General features: G+C 38.5%; 1 protein-coding gene across 1 annotated transcript; it reads right to left on the minus strand.

The window, feature by feature from the left end:
- Positions 1 to 12,797: 12,797 nt before the first annotated feature.
- On the minus strand, positions 12,798 to 25,157 carry tmsb1 (thymosin beta 1). The gene is made up of 3 exons (XM_079630260.1): positions 25,042 to 25,157; positions 23,356 to 23,468; positions 12,798 to 13,158 (listed from the first exon to the last, which is right to left on the minus strand). Exons 2-3 carry the CDS (start codon positions 23,456 to 23,458, stop codon positions 13,118 to 13,120), a joined length of 144 nt encoding a protein of 47 aa, XP_079486386.1. The 5' UTR covers positions 23,459 to 23,468; positions 25,042 to 25,157; the 3' UTR covers positions 12,798 to 13,117.
- Between the last annotated feature and the right edge of the window lie 618 nt (positions 25,158 to 25,775).

Consider the following 25,775-nt stretch of genomic DNA (forward strand, 5'->3'; position numbering starts at 1 on the left):
CACTGCAGTAAGAGACTGACCATATATGGAAGTGTGGCTCCGCCTACTGGAGGCTTGTGGTATTTGAGCATTGACTGCAGTAACCGGGTCTGTCCGGCAGGTGGAGGCACGATACTAATGTACACTCCAGCTTTGTTAATCGGGTTTCTTCGTTTTTTTCCCCTTTTGTTTACACCCGACATGTATGGTTATATACTCCTGTGTGTAAATTGTTTTGTTCTTATTAAAATGCAATACAAAAATTAAGCTTTTCTTGATAGGGCTGTAGTAGACCGAAATACATGTTTTTGTTCACAATAGAATACTACTGTGCAGGTTACTGAACACTGCAAGTGCTTACTTTTGTAAGAATGTGAAACACCACAGCGATTATGCAACAATAAACTCCAAACAAAAGTGTTAATTTCTGTCACTTGGTCAGTTATCTTGCAAGTAGTGTTGGGGGAGGAAATGTTTCAACAGGAAGAAGTTCAATGAATTGCATTGTGGGACACTACACCATGCATTGTCCTTGTTGTTTAGGCATATTTTGAGAAATTGTAGTTGGCCATCTGGGTATTCTATGCATACAGAATATTTGCATAGAGATCCTATATACTTCATGTAACTTTGTGAGTTGTACAACATGCAAAGTGGAATGGCTTAATATTGGCCTATGGTCTTCATTCAAAGGACCTGAAGCCTGCATTACGATGTAATACGTAACATGATAGCCTATTATCAGTTATATAATACTATTATATATCAGTCTTACTGGAGGTATTTATTAATGTATTAATAGTCCGAAAAATAGCTAGTAATCGCTACCGACAAGTAAAAATCCCCTTTTTTTTATGTAACAGCTTGTTGAAACTTTAGACGGAAATACATATTTTAAAAAAGTAAGCATATGGCTGTTTTTTGTTTGTTTTTGAGTGTAATGTTTTATAAATGAGGCATTCAATTTATTATGGAGTTCATATGCAGGAAGCAAAAGCACAGTTTATTCAGAGGCCCAAAGTGAGCAAAAACACGTAATTTGTTGCAGTTACTGATATTTATACGGCAAAAAAGTACGATGTAATTCTGATCTTTGTGACAATATATCAGACTACTTACATGAAATGCATATTTATCAGTTGTCACTCTATATCTGCCTTAGTAAGATGATATTTAAATGCTTATGATCAAAGCTTTGTAAAACATATGCAATACAATACAATGATGATAGAGAGAGGAACTAATACAACTTCCCCAAAAGCCTGATGGATTATATATCTGATACTTGCATATATGAACATGATCTTCATCTTAAAATATTACTTACAATAGGCCTATGCGAATTTATTCTTACTTTTACTTGTTTTTTACTGTTATACTAAAAGGCTTTTATTTGCTAAAAAAAAATCAATCAGACAACAGAAGGCATGAAGAAGATCGTGAACAACAGGTTTTTCAACAACGTTTTGATCGTGTTGATAATTTAGAGGCCTTTTCATTTGCATTTCAAATATGACAGGCTTTAAAACATGCTATTGTAAATCATCCAGCACAAAATCTGAATGAACTTCCAAGCTGCACCGTAAAAGCTTCCTAATCACACTTCTGGACATTCATTACACATATAAACACACACTGAAAGTCATCTGACAGTACTGTGTCTTGAAGTGTGTATTGTTAACTGAATGCATATTTACTCATCATTATACAAGTTTTCCACTAAATGTTACATAATCAGCCTTTCATGCATTAAAACTCATCTTTGATCACCAAAATTACATATTTAAACGTTTTTACTTGAAAAAAAATGTCTTCATGTATGCCTTAAAATAGCTTGGATAACTCTACACCCTCATTTAGTATGCACGGTGCTATGGATATGCAAATGAGCCACGCCTCCACTCACTCACTCAGCTCAGAGATCCACGTTGACGATAACACGTTGATCTGATTGGTTACAAGGTAGTTTGGGTTGTCAGAAACACCAGCGATTTCAAACCGTGTTTTTGAGATCGTCTTTGATTCACTGCAGTTTTAAGCAGAAAACACTCAGCAATGCTTGTCGAATTTACACATGGTGTCTTAAAAAATATTTAAAAACACCACATAGACATATAAACAACCACAGGGGGACTTTAAAAACAAAACCAGTGTTATAATGTCTCCATTAACACTCTTTTTCATCTTGCCTGAAATACACAGTGTTATTCAGGGGCCCCAAAAAGCATTAGACTAGCACAACATTTAGCTTTTATTTATATTTCACATCTAATGAATTCACATTCAGACATTTAAGTGTCTAAATACTGGTGCCATGGCAACTGTTGCTCAGACTTTTTCCTGTATTGCAATAGGTTCAGTATGTGTAGTGAACTATATGCATTAGTTCTCTTTCATTGCTAGTGTTTCACAATCTTGGACCTGCAGAGTTTGCGTGAAATCACTGATGCTGAAAGCTGGAGAAGTAGACAGCGGTGAAGCACTGACATGTAGAGGCACGGGCGGTCGAGATCAGGTCCGGATTGAGCAAGCTGAGGAAAAACATGCCATCAGACACAATGCCGTTTTATTACAGGGGTGTGTGCGTGCATGACGTCACAGAGGACTGATAAAAAGTGAACTTTGTGTGTCTGTCTGAATGTGAGTGATGTTATCTGTGATCGAAAGGGCTGCTTTAATGTAGTATAAAACCCCTGAAACCCTAATCTCTGAAACATTTAGTGTAAAAAGTATAGTTTATGTCTCGTGGATCTAGTGGGATTCCAACTAGATTTATACGCTATCGTGTTACCTATAATTTATTGTAATTTTATTTTAAAGGTGGGGTATGTGATTTGCAAAACGGCTGGCAGATTTTGAAAATACACAACTCAAATGGTCCTACCTTCTTTCCTTTGACTCCACCCATTCAAAGAACATGGACATGGATGGGGGAGGGGGGATGGTACGACCGATTGATTGACGCACATACTGTCCAATGATTCTAGGTGGTCTTGGAAATGATTGGCTGGAGTTTTTCGAGTCCTGCCCGTTCCACAGATGATTAAATTGCTTAATTTTTATTTCAGTGCTTCTAACTCAGTGGCTGTAAGTGGGTTAGGAATAGGATTTTAAGTGATTTAGAAAAAATGGCCAAAAAAGAGAATTACATACCCCACCTTTAATTAAGCGTACCTGAGAAAGTGTCTGCTCACTTGTTAAGAAATAAAAAGTCTCAACAAACTAAAAAGATAAAAAGAAAAACAAACTTTCCTGTCCCGTCAGATGCACTCTTCACTTAGTGCGTGTTGTAGCCTATCACCATCTCCTCTTTATATGTAAAAAGCTCATTAAATTACATGCATGCAAAGCTGGACAAAGTACACACCGTCCTTCCTTGAGTGAAAGTACAGATACTATACTGGTCAAATATTACTCAAATATTACAAATATTAGTTAACATACAAATATTACCGATTTTTACTAAAGTAAAAGTACAGAAGTACTCGTTTAAAGTAAATGCATTGTTTTATTATTGTTGTATGTAATACTTCCAGTACCTTATGCCTCTGAATCTATGTCTACCTATCTACCCTCATATCAATATCACATTTATTTCTAGAACACAGTTCCAGTCGTGGGATTGAATGTGCACTCAATAACGTCCACAATGGTTTCGGACACCCAAATGGTTCCCAGTTTTTTGGCTTTTAGTATGAATATGTTAGCCTTCCTGTTATCTATAAGCTAGTGTGCTCCAAAACAAAGACAATATTCGCATTTAGAAGACCAAACCCAACGTTAAAAATTAAAATCAGGTTGATGTCAGAATCCAATGTCAGAAGGTAATCTTCAACGTTGGACAGACAATTGTATATTGGTTTAAAATCAGGTTGACGTCGGGTTGAATTCTGACGTCAACCAGACTTTAATTTACAACCAAAATGAAAACCCTGCGACCAAAATCATCCCTGACGTTACTAGTTTCTACTCATGGACCTTGACAGAAATGTAGTGAAGTTAAAGTAAAAAGTTTCCAGAAAAAATAATACTCAAGTAATTGTACTTTAAGTACTTAAATTGACAGTAAGTCCACCTCTGCAAGCATGCAAGGTCATACTTAAGTTGTCAGTAAGTCACAGAATTACCCAAAGGTAAATTAAGTAACTTGTACGCCATGTGTTAGCTGGAAAAGATTTGCATGCAGGTATGATTTTCATCAGAATCAGCGTCACATGTTTCGATAACAGTTCATGTTAGCATTGTGTATTTATCATGGTAGCTGTAGTTTACGTAACCTTAACCCCAAATACCACTTCATTTTCATTTTCTGTCGCTCCGTCGAACACACCCAGCGCTCACTCTCTGCAGATCCTAATCTCCCGCACCTGTCCATCATCAGCTCACTCAACCGCACTTACTTCTCCGTCACTCACCGCCTGCTCTGCGATGTGGAGGACAGACTCCGTACCTGTTGTGTCCTGTGGGCTCCCAGTTCTCCAGCGCTCTCCTGAGACTCTCCGATTATACCTACCTGTGTTTCCTCACCTGTTCGTTATACTCACCAATCCCAACCGTCGGTATGCTCTCCAGTCTCCTCCACTCACAGGTCACTGTCACATCCCAAGCTACCTGGTATAAAGGAAAGGACTGTTATTCAATATGCATCAATCATCAATAACTCTTTGTTTTTACTCACGCTTCATCTGTGCATCTGTTCAAGAAACACCTGTTTGTTTTGATGTGTGGTATTCCGTTACAATTTGTATTATTTTCTATATTTTTGATGACTGTGGTGGCTACCAACTTGTATCATAAAAAACTAGTTTAGGACTGCCAGCCTTAAATTTATAGACTTGTCTAGATCCATATATTTTAGATATATTACCATTTCTATCTAACGGATCAGAAAAGAATGTTTTCCATCAATTGTCTGCATTTTTAAGTGACAGTGATTTATTAGACATGTATCAATCTGGTTTTAGACAGCACCACAGTACAGGGTCAGTGTTGCTTAAGGTATTGAATGATCTTTTGTTTGCTGTGGATTTAGTTGACTCTGCAAATCTGGTCCTACTGGATCTCGGTGTGGCATTTTTGACACCATTGACCACCCTTTTGCTTGAACGGTTAAGTAACTGGTTGAACCGCATTTAACCGATTTAAATCGTATCTTTCTGAAACAAGAAAATTCAGTTGAGGTTGGGAACTTTTCTCCTTCTATGTTATTATTAACTTGTGGTGTACCTCAGGGATCAATTTTGGGCCCGCTTTTGTTTTCAATGTATTTGCTCCCTTTAGGTTCAATTTTTCAGTAGCATAATCAATTTTTGCGTATCATTTCTATGTGGACGATACACAGCTGTACCTCCCTTTGTAACATGGTGAAATAGACTCGTTGTTGGACTGTCTTGCAGAGGTGAGGTGCTGGCTGGCAGCTAACTATGCTGAATGAATCTAAAACTGAAATTGTAGTCTTTGGACCACCAGAATCTATTAAACAGATGAAAACAATCTGTGAATTTATCTGTGAATTCTCATGATCATGCTGGAAATTTGGGAGTGATTTTTGATAACAGTGAGTTCAATAAACAAATAAATTCAGTGGTGAAGAGTGGCTTTTATCATCTCAGATCCATCAACCGTTTTTATCTGTAAAGGAATTGGAGACAGTGATTCATATTTGTGTTTCCTCAAGGCTGGATTGCTGTAACTCACTGTATACCTTGGTGTGGCTCAATCCTCTTTGTCCCGCCTTCATATTAAACAAATAGCTGCTGCCAGGCTTCTTGCTGGAATTATAAAGAGGGAACATTTCTCCTGTCCTGCTTCACTACACTGAATATTGTGTTCAATTTAAGGAAATGTTCTTGGCCCTTAAAAGAGTCATGAAGACAATAATGAAAACAAAATAATGAAATGTTTAATAATAATAATGAAATTAAGTTTTAATGAAAACATCAATGAAAACAACAGAAACACTCATTGGGCCCTATTTTGCACCCGCGCACAGCGGACTTTTCCCTCCACAGACGCACGTCGGTAAATTAGGGACTGAACTTGCGCTCGCGGGAGCGGTTCATCGCAAAGAGGAGGCGTGTTCCGGCGCAAAACTTCCCTGGTGCTATTTTCCAGTTTTAGAAAGCAATTGCGCCACTGACCAGGAAAAAAACTGTCTAAAGACAGTGGCGCGCTGCGCGTTAGTGATATGGTATTTTAAGGGCGCGTGCTTGGCCATAATGTAGTGTGTTAACGCGCATCCACTTTGATTCTCTAATAATTATAAACAGACGCAGCAGTTTTCATTTTTGCAAATCATACATTATTACAAGGAAAAATATTAACACACGAGGGAAATCATTGTTGTGTCCGTGAAGATGTGAAAAAGATCTATCTAGATTTAAAAAAAAAAAAATCTAGATTAGGCTACACATTTACCCAAATTATACGGCTGTTTAACCGAAGCTAATTTGGGTGGGTTTCTCCCATCATCCCCAATGTCACTTCTCTGTGTTTTACTGCCCTGACGACAGTGACGAGAGCGTCGGTCTCCTCGGCTGTGAACTGCTCCTGGCGTACGCTGGCAAATCCGCCGTTATAATAGCAATCCGCCATGGAACAAGCGCGCCGGCTCTTAAAGGGAATGTGAGAGGACGCTCTGATTGGTTTATTTCACGTTACGCCCAAACCACACCTATGAATAATGAAGCTACTTCAGACCAACCCCTTTTAGATTTGCGCCAGGCGCAAGAGTCGTTTATCCCGCCGGGAAAATAGCAACACCACCGGGATCCGCCCACAAAGTTACTTGCGCTTTGCGCTTTAAACACTTGCGTTTCAGATCGTTAAAATAGGGCCCATTATGTGAAAACTGAAAAGTATTTTTTTTTTTTTTCAAATAAGTTAAAACAACTCTATAAATGAGTTTAGTTTCAAAATAAATTTCAAATTGCCGATACACATTAGACTGTCTTCTGATGTTGAAAGTTTTAAAACTTCCTTTGGCGTTTCCATCAATATTTTATTGCAGTTTTTTTTTTTTTACAATTGTTAGGACACATTTTCATAATGATATTTGTAATGTTCTTTGTGTTTGGTGATCAAATCTGCATACACTCTCTCATACCAGCGCACAAATACGTTCCCTTCAGACATGACCACACACGTCCGAGTGCTGTGAAACACATTCTTGTCTAGCGAAAGCCTAATCTTCACTAATTTATCAAAGTTAACTTTCACACTCTTTCACTGCGTTCTTATGGTGAGCTTCAGAGAAAAACTCCCTAATTGAAATAGTCCCTTTTAGACACTCAAGTACATGTCAACTAAGTCTCTTTAGAGTAGACTGTTAGGTTAGGGTTAGGAGAATGCATCGGCATGTACAACCCCTGGTAAAAAATGATGGAAATCCTATTTGTTTTACTTTTTAGCAAATAAACAAATAACAATCTCTTTTTAAATCTTTTCAGGAAACATTCCTCAATCAAATCCAATACATTTTTATTTTATTGTATCAGTAGTATTAATGGCATGTCTTTTTCCAGAGCACAGAGGAAAAAGGTATTAAGTATTAAAAATGAAGGAACCATCTTTTAATTTCCGTTTTGAAACAAATACTGGGAGAAGTCTACAAATGCTAATTAGTCAGCAGATAAACAAGAGTGTTTGCTTACACACCTGAACGGGTTGTTTGACTGGTCTAATTGAAAGGAAATACGGGCCTGACAAGAGAGTTGTTATTTGAAACAATAGAAAGGTTGTAGAAAGATTAGATTAGAAAGATTAGAAAGAATAGAAAGATTCCTTCAACAAGGAATTTCAACCGGGAGTGTGGCCAAAGAAGCTGGTTGTTCCCAGTCAGCTCTTTCTAAAATTTGGTGCAAGTATAAACTAAATGGGAAGGTTACACTCTAAAAAACGCTGGGTTGTTTTAACCCAATTTTGGGTCAAATATGGACAAACCCAGCCATAGGGTTATATTTTTTAATTGCATTTTTGATCCAACGTGTGGGTTTGTCCATATTTGACCCAAAATTGGGTTAAAACAACCCAGCATTTTTTATAGTGTATGAAGGAAAACATGCGTGCAGACCAAGAGAAGACGCCAATGCATCAGGAAAGAAATCTCAAAGCAATATGCCTTTAAAATAGAAAATGCACCGCAAAACAACTGAAAACAAATGGACAGAAACAGGAGCCAATGTTTGTGACAGACCTGTAAACCAGCCGAATGAAATGGGATTTACTAAAAGCCAAATATAAATTGAGTACTGACACTTAAGGTAAATACGGTTACAGTGGGACAAAGAGAAGCAATCCTGATTGGATGAAAGTGATATTCAGTGAAACACAAATCTGCATTATCCAAGAAGATGATCCGGGAACTTGTTTTCTGCCTGGAGAAAATCTAATTTATAATATGAGGATGGAGTAAATGCACAGGTGTACATTGAAATGTTGGACACTTTTCTCATTTCATCAATAGAAAATATGTTTGGTGATGATGAAATAATTTTTCTGGATGATAATGCATCTTGCCACAGAGCAAAACGTGTTCAAGCTTTTCTTCAGGAAAGGCACATCGATTAAATGACATGGCCAACAAACAGTCCGGATCTCAATCCAGTTGAACATTTATGATGGAAATTCAAAATACTGGTCCATAAAAAGCCTCCATCCTGCAAAGCGGATCTGTCAACTGCTATTTGAGAAAGCGTGATTGGGAATATGTGACCCTGGACCACAAAACCAGTCACATGGGTCCATTTTTTTAAATTGAGATTTACACATCACATGAAAGCTGAATAAATAACTTTTCCATTGTTGTGTGTATTTCAATATTCAATATTTGGCCGAGATACAACTATTGAAAATCTGGAATCTGAGGGTGCAAAAAAATGGAAACATTGAGAAAATCTACTTTAAAGTTGTGCATTTATGTTCAAGATTGTGCTGCATTCACTCACAAAAATACATGTTTTATATATTTACGGTAGGAAATTTACTAAATATCTTCATGGAACATGATCTTTACTTGATATCCTAATGATTTTTGACATAAAAGAAAAATCGATAATTTTGACCCATAATGTAATGTTGGCTATAATAATAATAATACATTTGTTTTCTGTTGATGATTCCATCATTTTTTCCTCAACATGGTCTAGAAAAAGAGATTCCATTGATAAAGTACATAAATAAGTGGATTTGTTTGAGGTATGTTTCATGAAGCCAGAACGTCAAGCTATTGAATAAAACCTTCTTTGTGTCATATCTGTGAGGTTTTATTATCTGTTTGCTATAAAGTAAAAAAATCGGGGTAATGTTTGCCAGTGGTTGCAAAGTTACTTCTAGTCAGTATAATATTGAGGAGCATCACAATAAAGAGTTGGCAGATATTAAGTCTAATACTATCCTTAATCAACCAAAACCTGCATTTATTAAATGCATTCTAGATTTACAAATGTCAATAATTATTTATTGTACTATAAAAGACAGTTGCCCATGCACAATTTTCTATTCACTCCCTCACACCCTTTGGCACGAGTGGCGTTTTACGCAACTGCATAAAGGTGTGGTACATTATAATAAGATAAAACTCCTTTAATTATAAAAGAAATAAAGCCCGCCCCAAAATGAAAATGTAATCAGCCTTATGCTGTTCAAAACTGTCAAAACTTTTCTGGCATGCATGCAACACAAAAGGAGAAATGTTGTGCTAGTCACTCTTTTCCATACAATCACAAATAACAGGGACTGTATCGTTCAAGCTTCGAAAAAGCACTTTATTAGTATCATAAAAACAGAGAATTTTATGGTAGCTTCATTATCAGCGGGCCGATAAAACCTTCAAGCAGATCTTGCGAGTTACGCTTGAGAATCAGATCTGATTCATGAACAAATCATCCAGATACGAACCCGTGAGCCAGTGTCTGGTCTGTCAGAAGTTGCATTTTTAATGACACATTTGTATAATAAAAAGGACGAGTTTTAGTGAGTTCCAAGCTCTCCATTATAAACAAACAATTTGACACATAATAGACAGACCCTTCATATTTAATGGTATTAGATGATAAGGTAATTGCATTTAATAGATTACACTTTCAATAAAATCAGAGAAACACAAAATCATTTTGTGTAGCAACTGGTTAGATTAAAAGTTTCAAAAAGCCTCTTTTCACCAATCACTAGTTATGTGGATCATTTTCTGTTTCTCCGCTCTCTTTATTTTTATTTTTACATGTTACTGATTATATCCCTGTTAGTTACTATGGTTACCAATGATTTGCACACCTGTGTCTAGTTTAGTTTCCCCTGTACATACCATATATAGCAAAGTTTCAGTTGTCCCTCGTCGTGTCTTGTCTTTATTTGTATGTGCTTTGTTTATCTAGTGATCTCCTCAGTTACAAATGACATACTATTTAGAGAGTATCCTGTTCGTGCGAGTTGCTTATACCACATCATTTTAGTGTTCAGCGGCAACATGCATCTGTCTGATCAGAGAAAACTCAAAATTATATATAGCCTAATTAAAAGGAAGAAAAGTAATATCAGACATCCCCTCACACATGTGCAGGCAGGATAAGTATGAAGCTGAAGTTCACTAACCCTTGCCGTGAGTATTGGTGATAACAGTGTGCATGTTTTATATCATCTGTCAAGAGAAAACACTTCTAAACCATTACATAAAGATCTAAATTATAAGAAAATACATAATAAAAAGCAGAGAATTACAGATCTTGGGGCCATGAAGTTTTCATAAGGTGACAAAAACATATACTGTGCACAAAGATAAAGATGACGTATGTTGCATTATGTGTGTGTGTGTGTGTGTGTGTGGGTGAACATGGGTTCTGGGGAACAGGAGCATTGTTGTGTGTAACTAAATGCCTAGAAAGGTAGAAATTTGATAAAATATTAAATAAAAAAAAAAAAAATGTGTGTATTGCTAGTGCCCATTGACCCAAACAGAACTACTGACGCAAGTAACATAACATATAAAGTAGAAGCAACGTGTGCAAATGAAGAGATATTGTGCGTCATTAGTGATTATATAAAATGGGGGCTTTTTTAGCTCTCTGTGTGTGTTTGTGAAAGATCTTCTAGAGAGAGAGAGAGAGAGAGAGAGAGAGAGAGAGAGAGAGAGAGAGAGAGAGAGAGAGAGAGAGAGAGAGAGATAGAGAGACTGGTGCTCAGTATGACAGTTTATATATATATATATATAATTTCATGAATAATGCCTATGATGTTTATTCTACTCTTAAATATTATAAAAATGTTTTAAAAATAAGCCAATTGCCACTCCAAATTAATGCATACTTCTCACTTTTCATGAAGTTGTTTCAATGAAATAGCTCTCAGAAAAATGAAGAAGAAAAACTACTTTTCACATAATGAGTGTTACTGTTGTTTTCATTGATGTGTTCATTAAACTGTAGCCTACATATCGGTGAACATCTTAAGAGAGAGCAGAAAGCAGCCATAGACCACAACCCTCAGAAGAACACACCTTTTTCTTAGAGAGATCATATATTGAACAAAAGACAGGACAAGCCTGTGTATTTGTGTATTGTGTAATTTGCTGGCCATTGTGTATTTGGCCCATTGTTTGAGGACTGCCCTCGAAGCTCTGGATAGTGTTGTCCAGTCTGTGTATTGCTGTAGTAGAGTAAGAATCCTTTTGGGATGACTGTCTGGAAAAAGTTTGCACTAGCGATATCCCGCCGGACTCTACAAAGTCAGTCAAGGTTGGCAAGCAGTCGCAACAGAGTCGGCCGCGGGAGTGCATAATAATCAAACAAGAGAATATTATACGCCCTATAAGTTATAACGCCTAGTCTATAAAGTAGAGCTTTACACGTTTTACATGCTTTACAGGTATATTTATGTAATATAAATGTACATATTTGTATGTAAATAATAAATACATATATTTATGTATATATTTATATATTAATACATAAACAGTATTTTTTTACTTGGAAATTTGACATTTGAAATGACTCTAATGAGTAATATGAGAAGAGGAAGTGGCTCGTGAGTCGAGCAACGCGGTCGCGGTATAAACCACCCAGAGGATGACATCATCCAATATCCAAACACAACCTCTTAGCTTTAAATCCATAAAAGGATAATCTAATAAGTGGTGAACTGCATTATTAGGCAGATATATATATATATATATATATATATATATATATTAGTGCAAGGCAACGATTAATCACATCCAATATAAGTTTGTGTTTACATAATGTGTGTGTAGCTAGTTACTGTGTATAATTATTTTGTATATATAAATACACACATATGCATATACTGTATATATTTAAGAAATATTTGCATGTATATTCAGTATATTTATACATACCGGTAATGTTTATATATATATATACATATATATATATATATATATATATATATTAGTGCAAGGCAACGATTAATCACATCCCATATAAGTTTCTGTTTACATAATATGTGTGTGTGTACTGTGTATAATTATTTTGTATATATAAATACACACATGCATGTACTGTATATATTTGCAATAAATATTTGCATGTATATACAGTATATATTTATACAGTATATACATAAATATTTTATATATAAATATCAAATTTTTATTAAATATATAGATGCATGTGTGTCTGTTTATATAAACAAAATAATTATACACAGTACACACACACAAATTATGTAAACACAACATTTTATTTGGATGCGATCAATCGTTGCCCTGCACTAATATATATATATATATATATATTTTTTTTTTTCATTTTTTTTTCGAGGAGACCATTAGGATTATTTTCATAAAGTGATTGGACACATTGTAGAACTTTTTACCATTATTTATTAAACAAAAATATCATCTCACATGTCATGTAAAGAATGCAGAATGGCAGATTGATGTGGGCAGTCATTGGTTGGTAATGGCGGATACAGATATGTGCTCATAAACAGCCCACCTCGTCATCTCCTCTCTAAATAACACATGTTAAAAAGATTGAAAATATCCACAGGTTCAATTAATGCATGATCCTCGTAGTTTTAAAAATGCCATTCAATTTAAAAGTGATCCGATATGCAGGAGTAGAGCAGACGTCCGGGGGTCGGGACGGGGAGCGTGAGGATGTGAGAAGAGCCGCGGCGGGATTCATTTCGCCCCATCTCCAGCCTTCTTTTCTCGCTCAATATCTGTGAACAGAAGAGAGGAGAGAAGTGCAACCATGAACATAACGAGAGAAACAGAAGGCCTTCTAGCTCAGAGCTTCATAACCCAGGGTTAAACACTGTGGGCTCAGGGTACGTTTACACCACAACGATGGACTAAAAACGGAAATGTTTTTCCTTTGCGTTTTTTTTCCGTCAACATTATCAAACCTATCCCGTCTATCCGCGAAAATGACTAAAAACGCTGTATTATACTGCCAGGCCAGTAGGTGGCGATGTCTCTTATTAAAGAAAAACTACAGTATAGCCACTTGATGGCAAGTCTGCAACTAAGGCTATGTTTACACGGAAACGATCTGAAGAGAAAACGCAAAAGTGGCGTTGCGTTATCACATTTTATTCTGCGTTTAGACGAGCATTATGGGGGGGGGGGGGGGGGGATCTGCGTGCATATGGTGACGCAAAAGTGTGTGAAATTGGATGTAGTGTGCACTCCAGGCGGCTAGGTGGCGATGTGAAGCACTGAAAGTGAAAGAGACGCTGACACAGTTTTTCATGTTTAATACGGTAAAGCTGCTGCTTTAACCCTCGGTGCACTTCGTGTGTCGCTCAAAAAGGACAGAATTTTTTATTTTTTTTGTCAATGAAATGAATGCTATATTTTAGTTTGATAATGTTTTGTTATTTTCCTGTACTGGCGCATGCCTGTGACGTAAACGCGTACGTGACGCCTTCACTGTCTAGCAGACTTTTGCGTTTTTACCGTTTTTACCCTTTAGACGGGAACGCGACGGTGGAGCGTTTTTAAGATTTCCACTCTGGAGGTGGTTTCACTTTTTTGGGCTTTTAAGCCCCAATAACGCCGTCGCCGCGTAAACGAAAGGCACATCCGATAAAATATTTGTACGTTTTCACCAGCGAGCATTCTCGTATAAACTGCTTTTGTGAGGAAAAGCTTATCCTTTATTGAATCGACAGCCCTTTGGCTAATCTTCAACGTGTGATCTTAAACATTCATTTTGGATTGATCTATTTTTTAGAAAATACACCGAAAAAATAAATAAATGCTGTTTTATGAGAGAAGCCATTGACAATTTTGCGCGACAGTTTAATTCAGTTTACGGCACTTCTCATTCATTGCTATGGTATCCGCAAACTGTCACACAACTCTGAACGAAACTCAATGACGTCCAGGCTGTAGTGTGATTGGTTATCAAGGCACACGTGATCCAAATTAGCCGTTACGCTTTTCCCAGTGGTAGAGCCAGAGCCATTTGCAGTTTTGTGCTTTACACAGGGACAAAAACGGTACAATTTTCAAAAACTTGCACTTTGAAACCCATTTTCAAAAGTTTGCATTTTCAGGTCTCCCAAAAAATGCTGCTGTCATGTAAATAAAAAGGCCAAAACTCATACAAAGTTTTCAGTAAATGGTGTTGTGTAAACGGGCCTGAGTTTGAAATGTTGCTTAACTCTGGGTTAACTCTGGCCTTAAACGTATAGCGTTCAAAAAAACTAAGAGCCATAACCCAGTATCTAATAAAAATTAATGCGACAAATGCTACATATTCAATAATATCATACACTCTAAAAAATGCTGGGTTGTTTTAACCCAATTTTGGGTCAAATATGGACAAACCCAAACGTTGGATCAAAAAGGCAATTTAAAAATGTAACCCAATGGCTGGGTTTGTCCATATTTGACCCAAAATTGGGTTAAAACAACCCAGCATTTTTTTAGAGTGTATGGTATTTTAAAAAAAGAAGAAGAAAGGATTCATTCTGGCCATCTAACACATTTTGAGAAGCAATGTTATATGACTTGTATCCCAGCACATTATATGCTGCTATGCAACAAACGTTATTGTATAAAGCATTGTATAAATAAAGGTTACTTGACTAAATCATCATTACAATGGCAGCGCATCCAGATCTGCAAGATATTTTCTTGTTTATTTCTTTCTTTTTATGAGGAAGCTGTAAATGCAAATTGAGATGTAAATGAATCAAAGCCTATTTTAAATGACTTCCACTGAACAAGAAAAACAAAGCACAACTTCAGGCACATTAAAACAAAACACTGTGGGAACAAATTTAAATGGATCACATGGAAGATATTTACAATAGTTCTCACATTAGTTGAGACATATTGATCTGAGCGTCTTCACATAACTGTTAGTCTTCGGACAAGCTGTCCTGAAAACAGATATTAAAGGCAATTCTTGGAGAAAATAAATGCTTAAATCGATCATTACTTAAAGGAATAGTTCACCCAAAAATGAAAATTCGGTCATTAATTTCTCACCCTCATGTCGTTCTAAACTTGTAAGACTTTCGTTCAACTCCAGAACACAAATGAAGATATTTTCATGAAATCTGAGAGATTTATGTCCCTCCGTTGACAGCCATGCACTGACAATTTGACGCTTCAAAAAGTTAATTTATAGAATGTAAAACTAATCCATATGAATCGAGCGGTTTAGTCCACATTTTCTGAAGAGACACGATCGCTTTAAATGATGGACAGATTTAATTTAGACTTTTATTCACATATAAACATTCATCAACTCACACATCAGTTGTGGTTAACGGGAAGCTCAAGCATGTTCGCTTGACGTGCAAGAACCAATGAGGTCCATTCTTGTGTTACGCATCACGTTTGAGCTTCACAAGAACCAATGAGATTCATTATCATGTTACGCATCACGCTTGAGCTTCACAAGAACCAATGAGATTCATTATCATGTTACGCATCACGTTTGAGCTTCACAAGAACCAATGAGATTCATTATCATGTTACGCATCACTTTGAGCTTCACAAGAACCAATGAGGTCCATTCTTGTCTTACGCATCACGTTTGAGCTTCTGCAAGAACCAATGAGGTTCATTCTTGTCTTACGCATCACGTTTGAGCTTCTGCAAGAACCAATGAGGTTCATTCTTGTCTTACGCATCACATTTGAGCTTCTGCAAGAACCAATGAGGTTCATTCTTGTGTTACGCATTACGTTTGAGCTTCTGCAAGAACCAATGAGGTTCATTCTTGTCTTACGCATCACATTTGAGCTTCTGCAAGAACCAATGAGGTTCATTCTTGTGTTACGCATCACGTTTGAGCTTCTGCAAGAACCAATGAGGTTCATTCTTGTCTTACGCATCACATTTGAGCTTCTGCAAGAACCAATGAGGTTCATTCTTGTGTTACGCATCACGTTTGAGCTTCTGCAAGAACCAATGAGGTTCATTCTTGTCTTACGCATCACGTTTGAGCTTCTGCAAGAACCAATGAGGTTCATTCTTGTGTTACGCATCACGTTTGAGCTTCTGCAAGAACCAATGAGGTTCATTCTTGTGTTACGCATCACGTTTGAGCTTCACAAGAACCAATGAGGTTCATTCTTGTGTTACGCATCACGTTTGAGCTTCTGCAAGAACCAATGAGGTTCATTCTTGTCTTACGCATCACGTTTGAGCTTCTGCAAGAACCAATGAGGTTCATTCTTGTGTTACGCATCACGTATGAGCTTCTGCAAGAACCAATGAGGTTCATTCTTGTGTTACGCATCACGTTTGAGCTTCTGCAAGAACCAATGAGGTTCATTCTCATGTTACACATCACGTTTGAGCTTCTGCAAGAACCAATGAAGTCTATTCTCATGTTACGCATCACGTTTGAGCTTCTGCAAGAACCAATGAGGTTCATTCTTGTGTTACGCATCACGTTTGAGCTTCTGCAAGAACCAATGAGGTTCATTCTTGTGTTACGCATCACGTTTGAGCTTCTGCAAGAACCAATGAGGTTCATTCTTGTCTTACGCATCACGTTTGAGCTTCTGCAAGAACCAATGAGGTTCATTCTTGTGTTACGCATAACGTTTGAGCTTCTGCAAGAACCAATGAGGTTCATTCTTGTGTTACGCATCACGTTTGAGCTTCTGCAAGAACCAATGAGGTTCATTCTCATGTTACGCATCACGTTTGAGCTTCTGCAAGAACCAATGAGGTCCATTCTCATGTTACGCATCACGTTTGAGCTTCAGCAAGAACCAATGAGGTCCATTCTCATGTTACGCATCACGTTTGAGCTTCTGCAAGAACCAATGAGGTTCATTCTCATGTTACGCATCACGTTTGAGCTTCTGCAAGAACCAGTGAGGTCCATTCTCATGTTACGCATCACGTTTGAGCTTCTGCAAGAACCAATGAGGTTCATTCTTGTCTTACGCATCACATTTGAGCTTCTGCAAGAACCAATGAGGTTCATTCTTGTGTTACGCATCACGTTTGAGCTTCAGCAAGAACCAGTGAGGTCCATTCTCATGTTACGCATCACGTTTGAGCTTCTGCAAGAACCAATGAGGTTCATTCTTGTGCTACGCATCACGTTTGAGCTTCTGCAAGAACCAATGAGGTTCATTCTTGTCTTACGCATCACATTTGAGCTTCTGCAAGAACCAATGAGGTTCATTCTTGTGTTACGCATCACGTTTGAGCTTCAGCAAGAACCAGTGAGGTCCATTCTCATGTTACGCATCACGTTTGAGCTTCTGCAAGAACCAATGAGGTTCATTCTCATGTTACGCATCACGTTTGAGCTTCTGCAAGAACCAATGAGGTCCATTCTCATGTTACGCATCACGTTTGAGCTTCACAAGAACCAATGAGGTCCATTCTTGTGTTACGCATCACGTTTGAGCTTCAGCAAGAACCAATGAGGTTCATTCTTGTGTTACGCATCACGTTTGAGCTTCACAAGAACCAATGAGGTCCATTCTTGTGTTACGCATCACGTTTGAGCTTCAGCAAGAACCAATGAGGTTCATTCTTGTGTTACGCATCACGGTTGAGCTTCTGCAAGAACCAATGAGGTTCATTCTTGTGTTACGCATCACGTTTGAGCGTCACAAGAACCAATGAGGTTCATTCTTGTGTTACGCATCACGTTTGAGCTTCTGCAAGAACCAATGAGGTCCATTCTTGTGTTACGCATCACGTTTGAGCGTCACAAGAACCAATGAGGTTCATTCTTGTGTTACGCATCACGTTTGAGCTTCTGCAAGAACCAATGAGGTTAATTCTTGTGTTACGCATCACGTTTGAGCTTCTGCAAGAACCAATGAGGTTCATTCTTGTGTTACGCATCACTTTGATCTTCTGCAAGAACCAATGAGGTTCATTCTCATGTTACGCATCACTTTGATCTTCTGCAAGAACCAATGAGGTTCATTCTCATGTTACGCATCACGTTTGAGATTCACAAGAACCAATGAGGTTTATTATCATGTTACGCATCACGTTTGAGCTTCTGCAAGGACCAATGAGATTCATTCTCATGTTACGCATCACGTTTGAGCTTCTGCAAGAACCAATGAGGTCCATTCTTGTGTTACGCATCACGTTTGAGCTTCTGCAAGAACCAATGAGGTTCATTCTCATGTTACGCATCACGTTTGAGATTCACAAGAACCAATGAGGTTCATTCTTGTGTTACTGATCACGTTTGAGCTTCTGCAAGAACCAATGAGATTCATTCTCATGTTACGCATCACGTTTGAGCTTCACAAGAACCAATGAGGTCCATTCTTGTGTTACGCATCACGTTTGAGCTTCTGCAAGAACCAATGAGGTTCATTCTTGTGTTACGCATCACGTTTGAGCTTCACAAGAACCAATGGGGTCATTCTTGTGTTACCCATCACGTTTGAGCTTCACAAGAACCAATGAGGTCCATTCTTGTGTTACGCATCACGTTTGAGCTTCACAAGAACCAATGAGGTCCATTCTTGTGTTACGCATCACGTTTGAGATTCACAAGAACCAATGAGGTTCATTCTTGTGTTACTGATCACGTTTGAGCTTCTGCAAGAACCAATGAGATTCATTCTCATGTTACGCATCACGTTTGAGCTTCTGCAAGAACCAATGAGGTTCATTCTTGTGTTACGCATCCCGTTTGAGCTTCACAAGAACCAATGAGGTCCATTCTTGTGTTACGCATCACGTTTGAGATTCACAAGAACCAATGAGGTTCATTCTTGTGTTACTGATCACGTTTGAGCTTCTGCAAGAACCAATGAGATTCATTCTCATGTTACGCATCACGTTTGAGCTTCTGCAAGAACCAATGAGGTTCATTCTTGTGTTACGCATCCCGTTTGAGCTTCACAAGAACCAATGAGGTCCATTCTTGTGCTACGCATCACGTTTGAGCTTCACAAGAACCAATGAGGTTCATTCTTGTGTTACGCATCACGTTTGAGCTTCACAAGAACCAATGAGGTCCATTCTTGTGTTACGCATCACGTTTGAGCTTCACAAGAACCAATGAGGTCCATTCTTGTCTTACGCATCACGTTTGAGCTTCTGCAAGAACCAATGAGGTCCATTCATGTGTTACGCATCACGTTTGAGCTTCAGCAAGAACCAATGAGGTCCATTCTTGGGTTACGCATCACGTTTGAGCTTCACAAGAACCAATGAGGTCCATTCTTGTGTTACGCATCACGTTTGAGCTTCACAAGAACCAATGAGGTTCATTCTCGTGTTACGCATCACGTTTGAGCTTCACAAGAACCAATGAGGTCCATTCTCATGTTACGCATCACGTTTGACCTTCACAAGAACCAATGAGGTCCATTCTTGTATTACGCATCCCGTTTGAGCTTCTGCAAGAACCAATGAGGTCCATTCTTGTGTTACGCATCACGTTTGAGCTTCTGCAAGAACCAATGAGGTCCATTCTTGTGTTACGCATCACGTTTGAGCTTCACAAGAACCAACGAGGTCCATTCTTGTGTTACGCATCACGTTTGAGCTTCACAAGAACCAATGAGGTCCATTCTTGTGTTACGCATCACGTTTGAGCTTCACAAGAACCAATGAGGTCCATTCTTGTGTTACGCATCACGTTTGAGCTTCACAAGAACCAATGAGGTCCATTCTTGTCTTACGCATCACGTTTGAGCTTCTGCAAGAACCAATGAGGTCCATTCTTGTGTTACGCATCACGTTTGAGCTTCAGCAAGAACCAATGAGGTCCATTCTTGTGTTACGCATCACGTTTGAGCTTCACAAGAACCAATGAGGTCCATTCTTGTCTTACGCATCACGTTTGAGCTTCACAAGAACCAATGAGGTCCATTCTTGTCTTACGCATCACGTTTGAGCTTCTGCAAGAACCAATGAGGTCCATTCTTGTGTTACGCATCACGTTTGAGCTTCAGCAAGAACCAATGAGGTCCATTCTTGTGTTACGCATCACGTTTGAGCTTCACAAGAACCAATGAGGTCCATTCTTGTCTTACGCAATACGTTTGAGCTTCTGCAAGAACCAATGAGGTCCATTCTTGTGTCACGTATCCCGTTTGAGCTTCTGCAAGAACCAATGAGGTCCATTCGTGTGTTACGCATCACGTTTGAGCTTCACAAGAACCAATGAGGTCCATTCTTGTGTTACGCATCACGTTTGAGCTTCACAAGAACCAATGAGGTCCATTCTTGTGTTACGCATCACGTTTGAGCTTCTGCAAGAACCAATGAGGTCCATTCTTGTGTCACGTATCCCGTTTGAGCTTCTGCAAGAACCAATGAGGTCCATTCGTGTGTTACGCATCACGTTTGAGCTTCACAAGAACCAATGAGGTCCATTCTTGTGTTACGCATCACGTTTGAGCTTCACAAGAACCAATGAGGTCCATTCTTGTGTTACGCATCACGTTTGAGCTTCACAAGAACCAATGAGGTCCATTCTTGTGTTACGCATCACGTTTGAGCTTCTGCAAGAACCAATGAGGTCCATTCTTGTGTTACGCATCACGTTTGAGCTTCACAAGAACCAATGAGGTCCATTCTTGTGTTACGCATCACGTTTGAGCTTCACAAGAACCAATGAGGTTCATTCTCATGTTACGCATCACGTTTGAGCTTCACAAGAACCAATGAGGTCCATTCTCATGTTATGCATCACGTTTGAGCTTCACAAGAACCAATGAGGTCCATTCTTGTTACGCATCACGTTTGAGCTTCACAAGAACCAATGAGGTTCATTCTCATGTTACGCATCACGTTTGAGCTTCACAAGAACCAATGAGGTTCATTCTCATGTTACGCATCACGTTTGAGCTTCACAAGAACCAGTGAGGTCCATTCTTGTCTTACGCATCACGTTTGAGCTTCACAAGAACCAATGAGGTCCATTCTCATGTTATGCATCACGTTTGAGCTTCACAAGAACCAGTGAGGTCCATTCTTGTGTTACGCATCACGTTTGAGCTTCTGCAAGAACCAATGTGGTTCATTCTCATGTTACGCATCACGTTTGAGCTTCACAAGAACCAGTGAGGTCCATTCTTGTCTTACGCATCACGTTTGAGCTTCACAAGAACCAATGAGGTTCATTCTCATGTTACGCATCACGTTTGAGCTTCACAAGAACCAGTGAGGTCCATTCTTGTCTTACGCATCACGTTTGAGCTTCACAAGAACCAATGAGGTCCATTCTTGTGTTACGCATCACGTTTGAGCTTCACAAGAACCAATGAGGTCCATTCTTGTGTTACGCATCACGTTTGAGCTTCTGCAAGAACCAATGAGGTCCATTCTTGTGTTACGCATCACGTTTGAGCTTCACAAGAACCAATGAGGTCCATTCTTGTGTTACGCATCACGTTTGAGCTTCACAAGAACCAATTAGGTTCATTCTCGTGTTACGCATCACGTTTGAGCTTCACAAGAACCAATGAGGTCCATTCTCATGTTACGCATCACGTTTGACCTTCACAAGAACCAATGAGGTCCATTCTTGTGTTACGCATCCCGTTTGAGCTTCTGCAAGAACTAATGAGGTCCATTCTTGTGTTACGCATCACGTTTGAGCTTCTGCAAGAACCAATGAGGTTCATTCTTGTGTTACGCATCACGTTTGAGCTTCTGCAAGAACCAATGAGGTTCATTCTTGTGTTACGCATCACGTTTGAGCTTCACAAGAACCAGTGAGGTCCATTCTTGTGTTACGCATCACGTTTGAGCTTCTGCAAGAACCAGTGAGGTTCATTCTCATGTTACGCATCACGTTTGAGCTTCACAAGAACCAGTGAGGTTCATTCTCATGTTACGCATCACGTTTGAGCTTCACAAGAACCAGTGAGGTCCATTCTTGTGTTACGCATCACGTTTGAGCTTCTGCAAGAACCAAAGAGGTCCATTCTTGTGTTACGCATCACGTTTGAGCTTCTGCAAGAACCAATGAGGTTCATTCTTGTGTTACGCATCACGTTTGAGCTTCTGCAAGAACCAATGAGGTTCATTCTTGTGTTACGCATCACGTTTGAGCGTCACAAGAACCAATGAGGTCCATTCTCATGTTACACATCACGTTTGAGCTTCACAAGAACCAATGAGGTCCATTCTCATATTACGCATCACGTTTGAGCTTCACAAGAACCAATGAGGTTCATTCTCATGTTACGCATCACGTTTGAGCTTCACAAGAACCAATGAGGTCCATTCTCATGTTACGCATCACGTTTGAGCTTCACAAGAACCAATGAGGTCCATTCTTGTGTTACGCATCACGTTTGAGCTTCACAAGAACCAATGAGGTCCGTTCTCATGTTACGCATCACGTTTGAGCTTCACAAGAACCAATGAGGTCCATTCTCATGTTACGCATCACGTTTGAGCTTCTGCAAGAGGTTTGTATTTGCGTGTCAAGCAAGTATGATTGAGCTTCTGACTCAAAAGGACTTGTTGAATTTACTTCATTAGTTGATTATGTTATTCATTCAAGTTGAACGAAAGTCTTATGGGTTTGGAAAAACTGAGGGTAAGTTAGTAATTTATGACAGAATTTTCATTTTTAGGTGAACTATCCCTTTAAGTGTGCACTTCCGAGATCTTATCTTCTCATTCCCTGCCGTATGCAGTTACATTTTATACCTGTGAGGAGGGGTGTTATATCAATATTCATTAATGAAAATCAAGCTTAAAGTCCATAACAAGCTTTTGTAAATCTTGCTGCTGATGGTAATCACTGCAGTCCCTCAACAGCCACTCCTTTCTATCGTGTAGTCTTCAGCTCAGCTCTTATCTCAGCAGAATTCCCCTGTGTGTATATTCTTGTAATGTTTGCTTTGCGGTGTCAGATCGGCACAAGACTGTGCAAGGGTGAGCTGTGATCTGGAACAATGAATCATGAGGGTGAGGCTGCCAAACTCGCTTACCTTCTTGAGTTGGCAGAGTGTTCTTCTCCGCTGTGTTTGTCTTTTTTAGACATTTCTTGTCAAATTTCTGCACTTCGTCTGTGACGGGGTTGTTGTCACTCATTTTGGAGAGTCTGTGAGAATCCAAGCAATTGAATATGTTATAGACAGCTTCAGTCTCTACATGCAATGTCTGCTTAATCTTTTCCTAACTAGTCGGAATCAAAACTTTCTTTACACAAATTACTCGATTTATTGATTTCCAAATGCTTTTGTCAAACCAAATGTGTGTTTGGACAGTATTTGTGTTTCTTAAACATACCCGGCAAGACATAGCCTATAACGACATCTAAATCGTGGTTAAACCACATTTTTCAAAAGCAGAAGTGGCATTTTTAACTACCCAATAGCTATTTCCTCAAAGGTGTAAGTTTTCTTGACTTTGTATGGACACGTCGACGTGCCCCACCCGCCCCTCAGGTGTGTGTACAAAACCCAGGTTACACAACCCCTTATTAGCAACAGGCTGGCAAATAGTAATACATTATTTATTTTTTTATTGTTGTTTTTTGTGCATTTGCAGAACAATTAAAATCTAACTGCGCAGCAACAGAAAGATCTGCACAACAGCAGGAAGTTATTTGACAAAATCACACAATTAGACTCATTAAAGTAATCCTATACTTTGTTCCCATGTGGTTTTCCATGGCATAAAAATATTTTGCTAAGCAATGCAAAATTATCTAAATTATGATTATAGCCTACCAGTTATATTATTACCAGTTATAACTGGTTCAAATACGAATATAATTTCGTTTTACAGGCCAGATCATATGCACTCCAAAAAGACACGTGATATTTACACAATGAACAGTAACCCTGAAAACATATTTGTTTAGCTAATCAAGCCTTTTATTCGTGCGTTATTATATATTATATTATTATTATTTGCAGATTACATACATCAGCCTCAGTGTTATTTGAACAATATCAGAACTTTTCAAAGCAGATATATAGCCTACATAGATCTCTGTTACTTAAATTTCCTATTATCACTGTAAAACTGCAAACTATCTATTTTGTTAAAAGCGCAATATAAATGAAGGTGACTTGACTTGATTTGACACAAGCACACACACACATGGTAAATGAACAAGATGAAGGTGTGATCATGATCACTGCATGCACCTATGATCACGTTAAAATCCTCATGTCTTCACCACACCCAATCTGACTCGGCGCCAAGTCTCAGGGATTTTGCAACACTTCCCAATACTGCAAAATGTTACTGCAACTGCAACTGGTTTGAATGCGCCATGAGAATGTGTGACAGACTGCGCAGAGCAACGGCATACGCACCTTTTCTACACCAATGCTCGATACTACAAACTATAAGCTTAATAATTAAACTGCAAGCGCACACGCACACACTACGCATTCTCGTCCAGCATATGCTGCACTTCCTTGAATTTTAAAACATGAGTTTCCTTCATATTATTATTATTATACATATTAAATGCATATGTAATGTAAACGTATATTATCTCATAATCGCATGTTTACAATTGTATAATGTACATGCACACTTTTAAAGAGACACGTACGTCCGTGATAATATCTGGATGTTATGCGAAAAACTATGATATGGTATAATAACACCGCAGTCTCTTTCTCAGATTTAATAAAGATATAATTGGAGAGCCTTACCTGGCGCTGGCTCGGAGCTGTCGTACACAAAATATCTCAAACAGAATCTCTGTGCAGGGCTCAAGGTGGGAAACTGGTTTAAATAGCCATCACATCCCGTTGCACAACAGTAGGCGTGTAATCCGCTCGCTCTGATTGGTCCAATCTCTCACTACTGTGTTCTGATTGGACAAATCTGCAGCGTTTCTGCATTTTGATTGGATAATCCTGCAGCGCAGTGAAGTAACGGTAAATCGATTGTACAGTGAGTGAAAGTGAAACACAACGTGTTTCTAGAGAAGATACACCTCGAAGCAAAATACTGCATCTTAACTAGACGTTTATGTTGCTTTTTTCCACCACTGAATAAAAAATACAAAAGGTAATTGCGACTTTCTATCTCGCAATTCTGAATCCCCCCCCCCTTATCTCGCAATTCTGACTTTATTTTTTGCAATTCCGAGTTTATATCTCGCAATTCTGCCAGTGTAACTCGCAATTGTGAGAAGAAGAAAAAATCAGAATTGCGAGATAAAAAACTCGCAATAATATTTTCAAATGTTTTATTCCGTGACGGAGAGAGGCAGTGAACGCACCAGCAGCGCCATCTTGTGGCCATTAACACCTTCAGGTGCTGATGCAAAATCCACAAATTCATGGATAGTCTGAATAATATTTTTTTTTTAACAATCCTAATGGATAAAATACAGTAATTTACGTTTCTTTTAAAGAGATAGTTCACCCAAACATTAAAA

Source organism: Phoxinus phoxinus (assembly GCF_949152265.1).
Source record: "Phoxinus phoxinus genome assembly, chromosome: 12".
NCBI classification, from domain to species: Eukaryota; Metazoa; Chordata; class Actinopteri; order Cypriniformes; family Leuciscidae; genus Phoxinus; species Phoxinus phoxinus.

What these genes read in the sequence shown, in the direction of transcription:
- tmsb1 (XM_079630260.1), bottom strand. Translation starts at nt 23,458, where the DNA reads ATGAGTGACAACAACCCCGTCACAGACGAAGTGCAGAAATTTGACAAG. An exon ending in CACTCTGCCAACTCAAGAAG is followed by an intron (nt 13,159 to 23,355) that starts GTAAGCGAGTTT and finishes TTCTGTTCACAG; the next exon opens with ATATTGAGCGAGAAAAGAAG.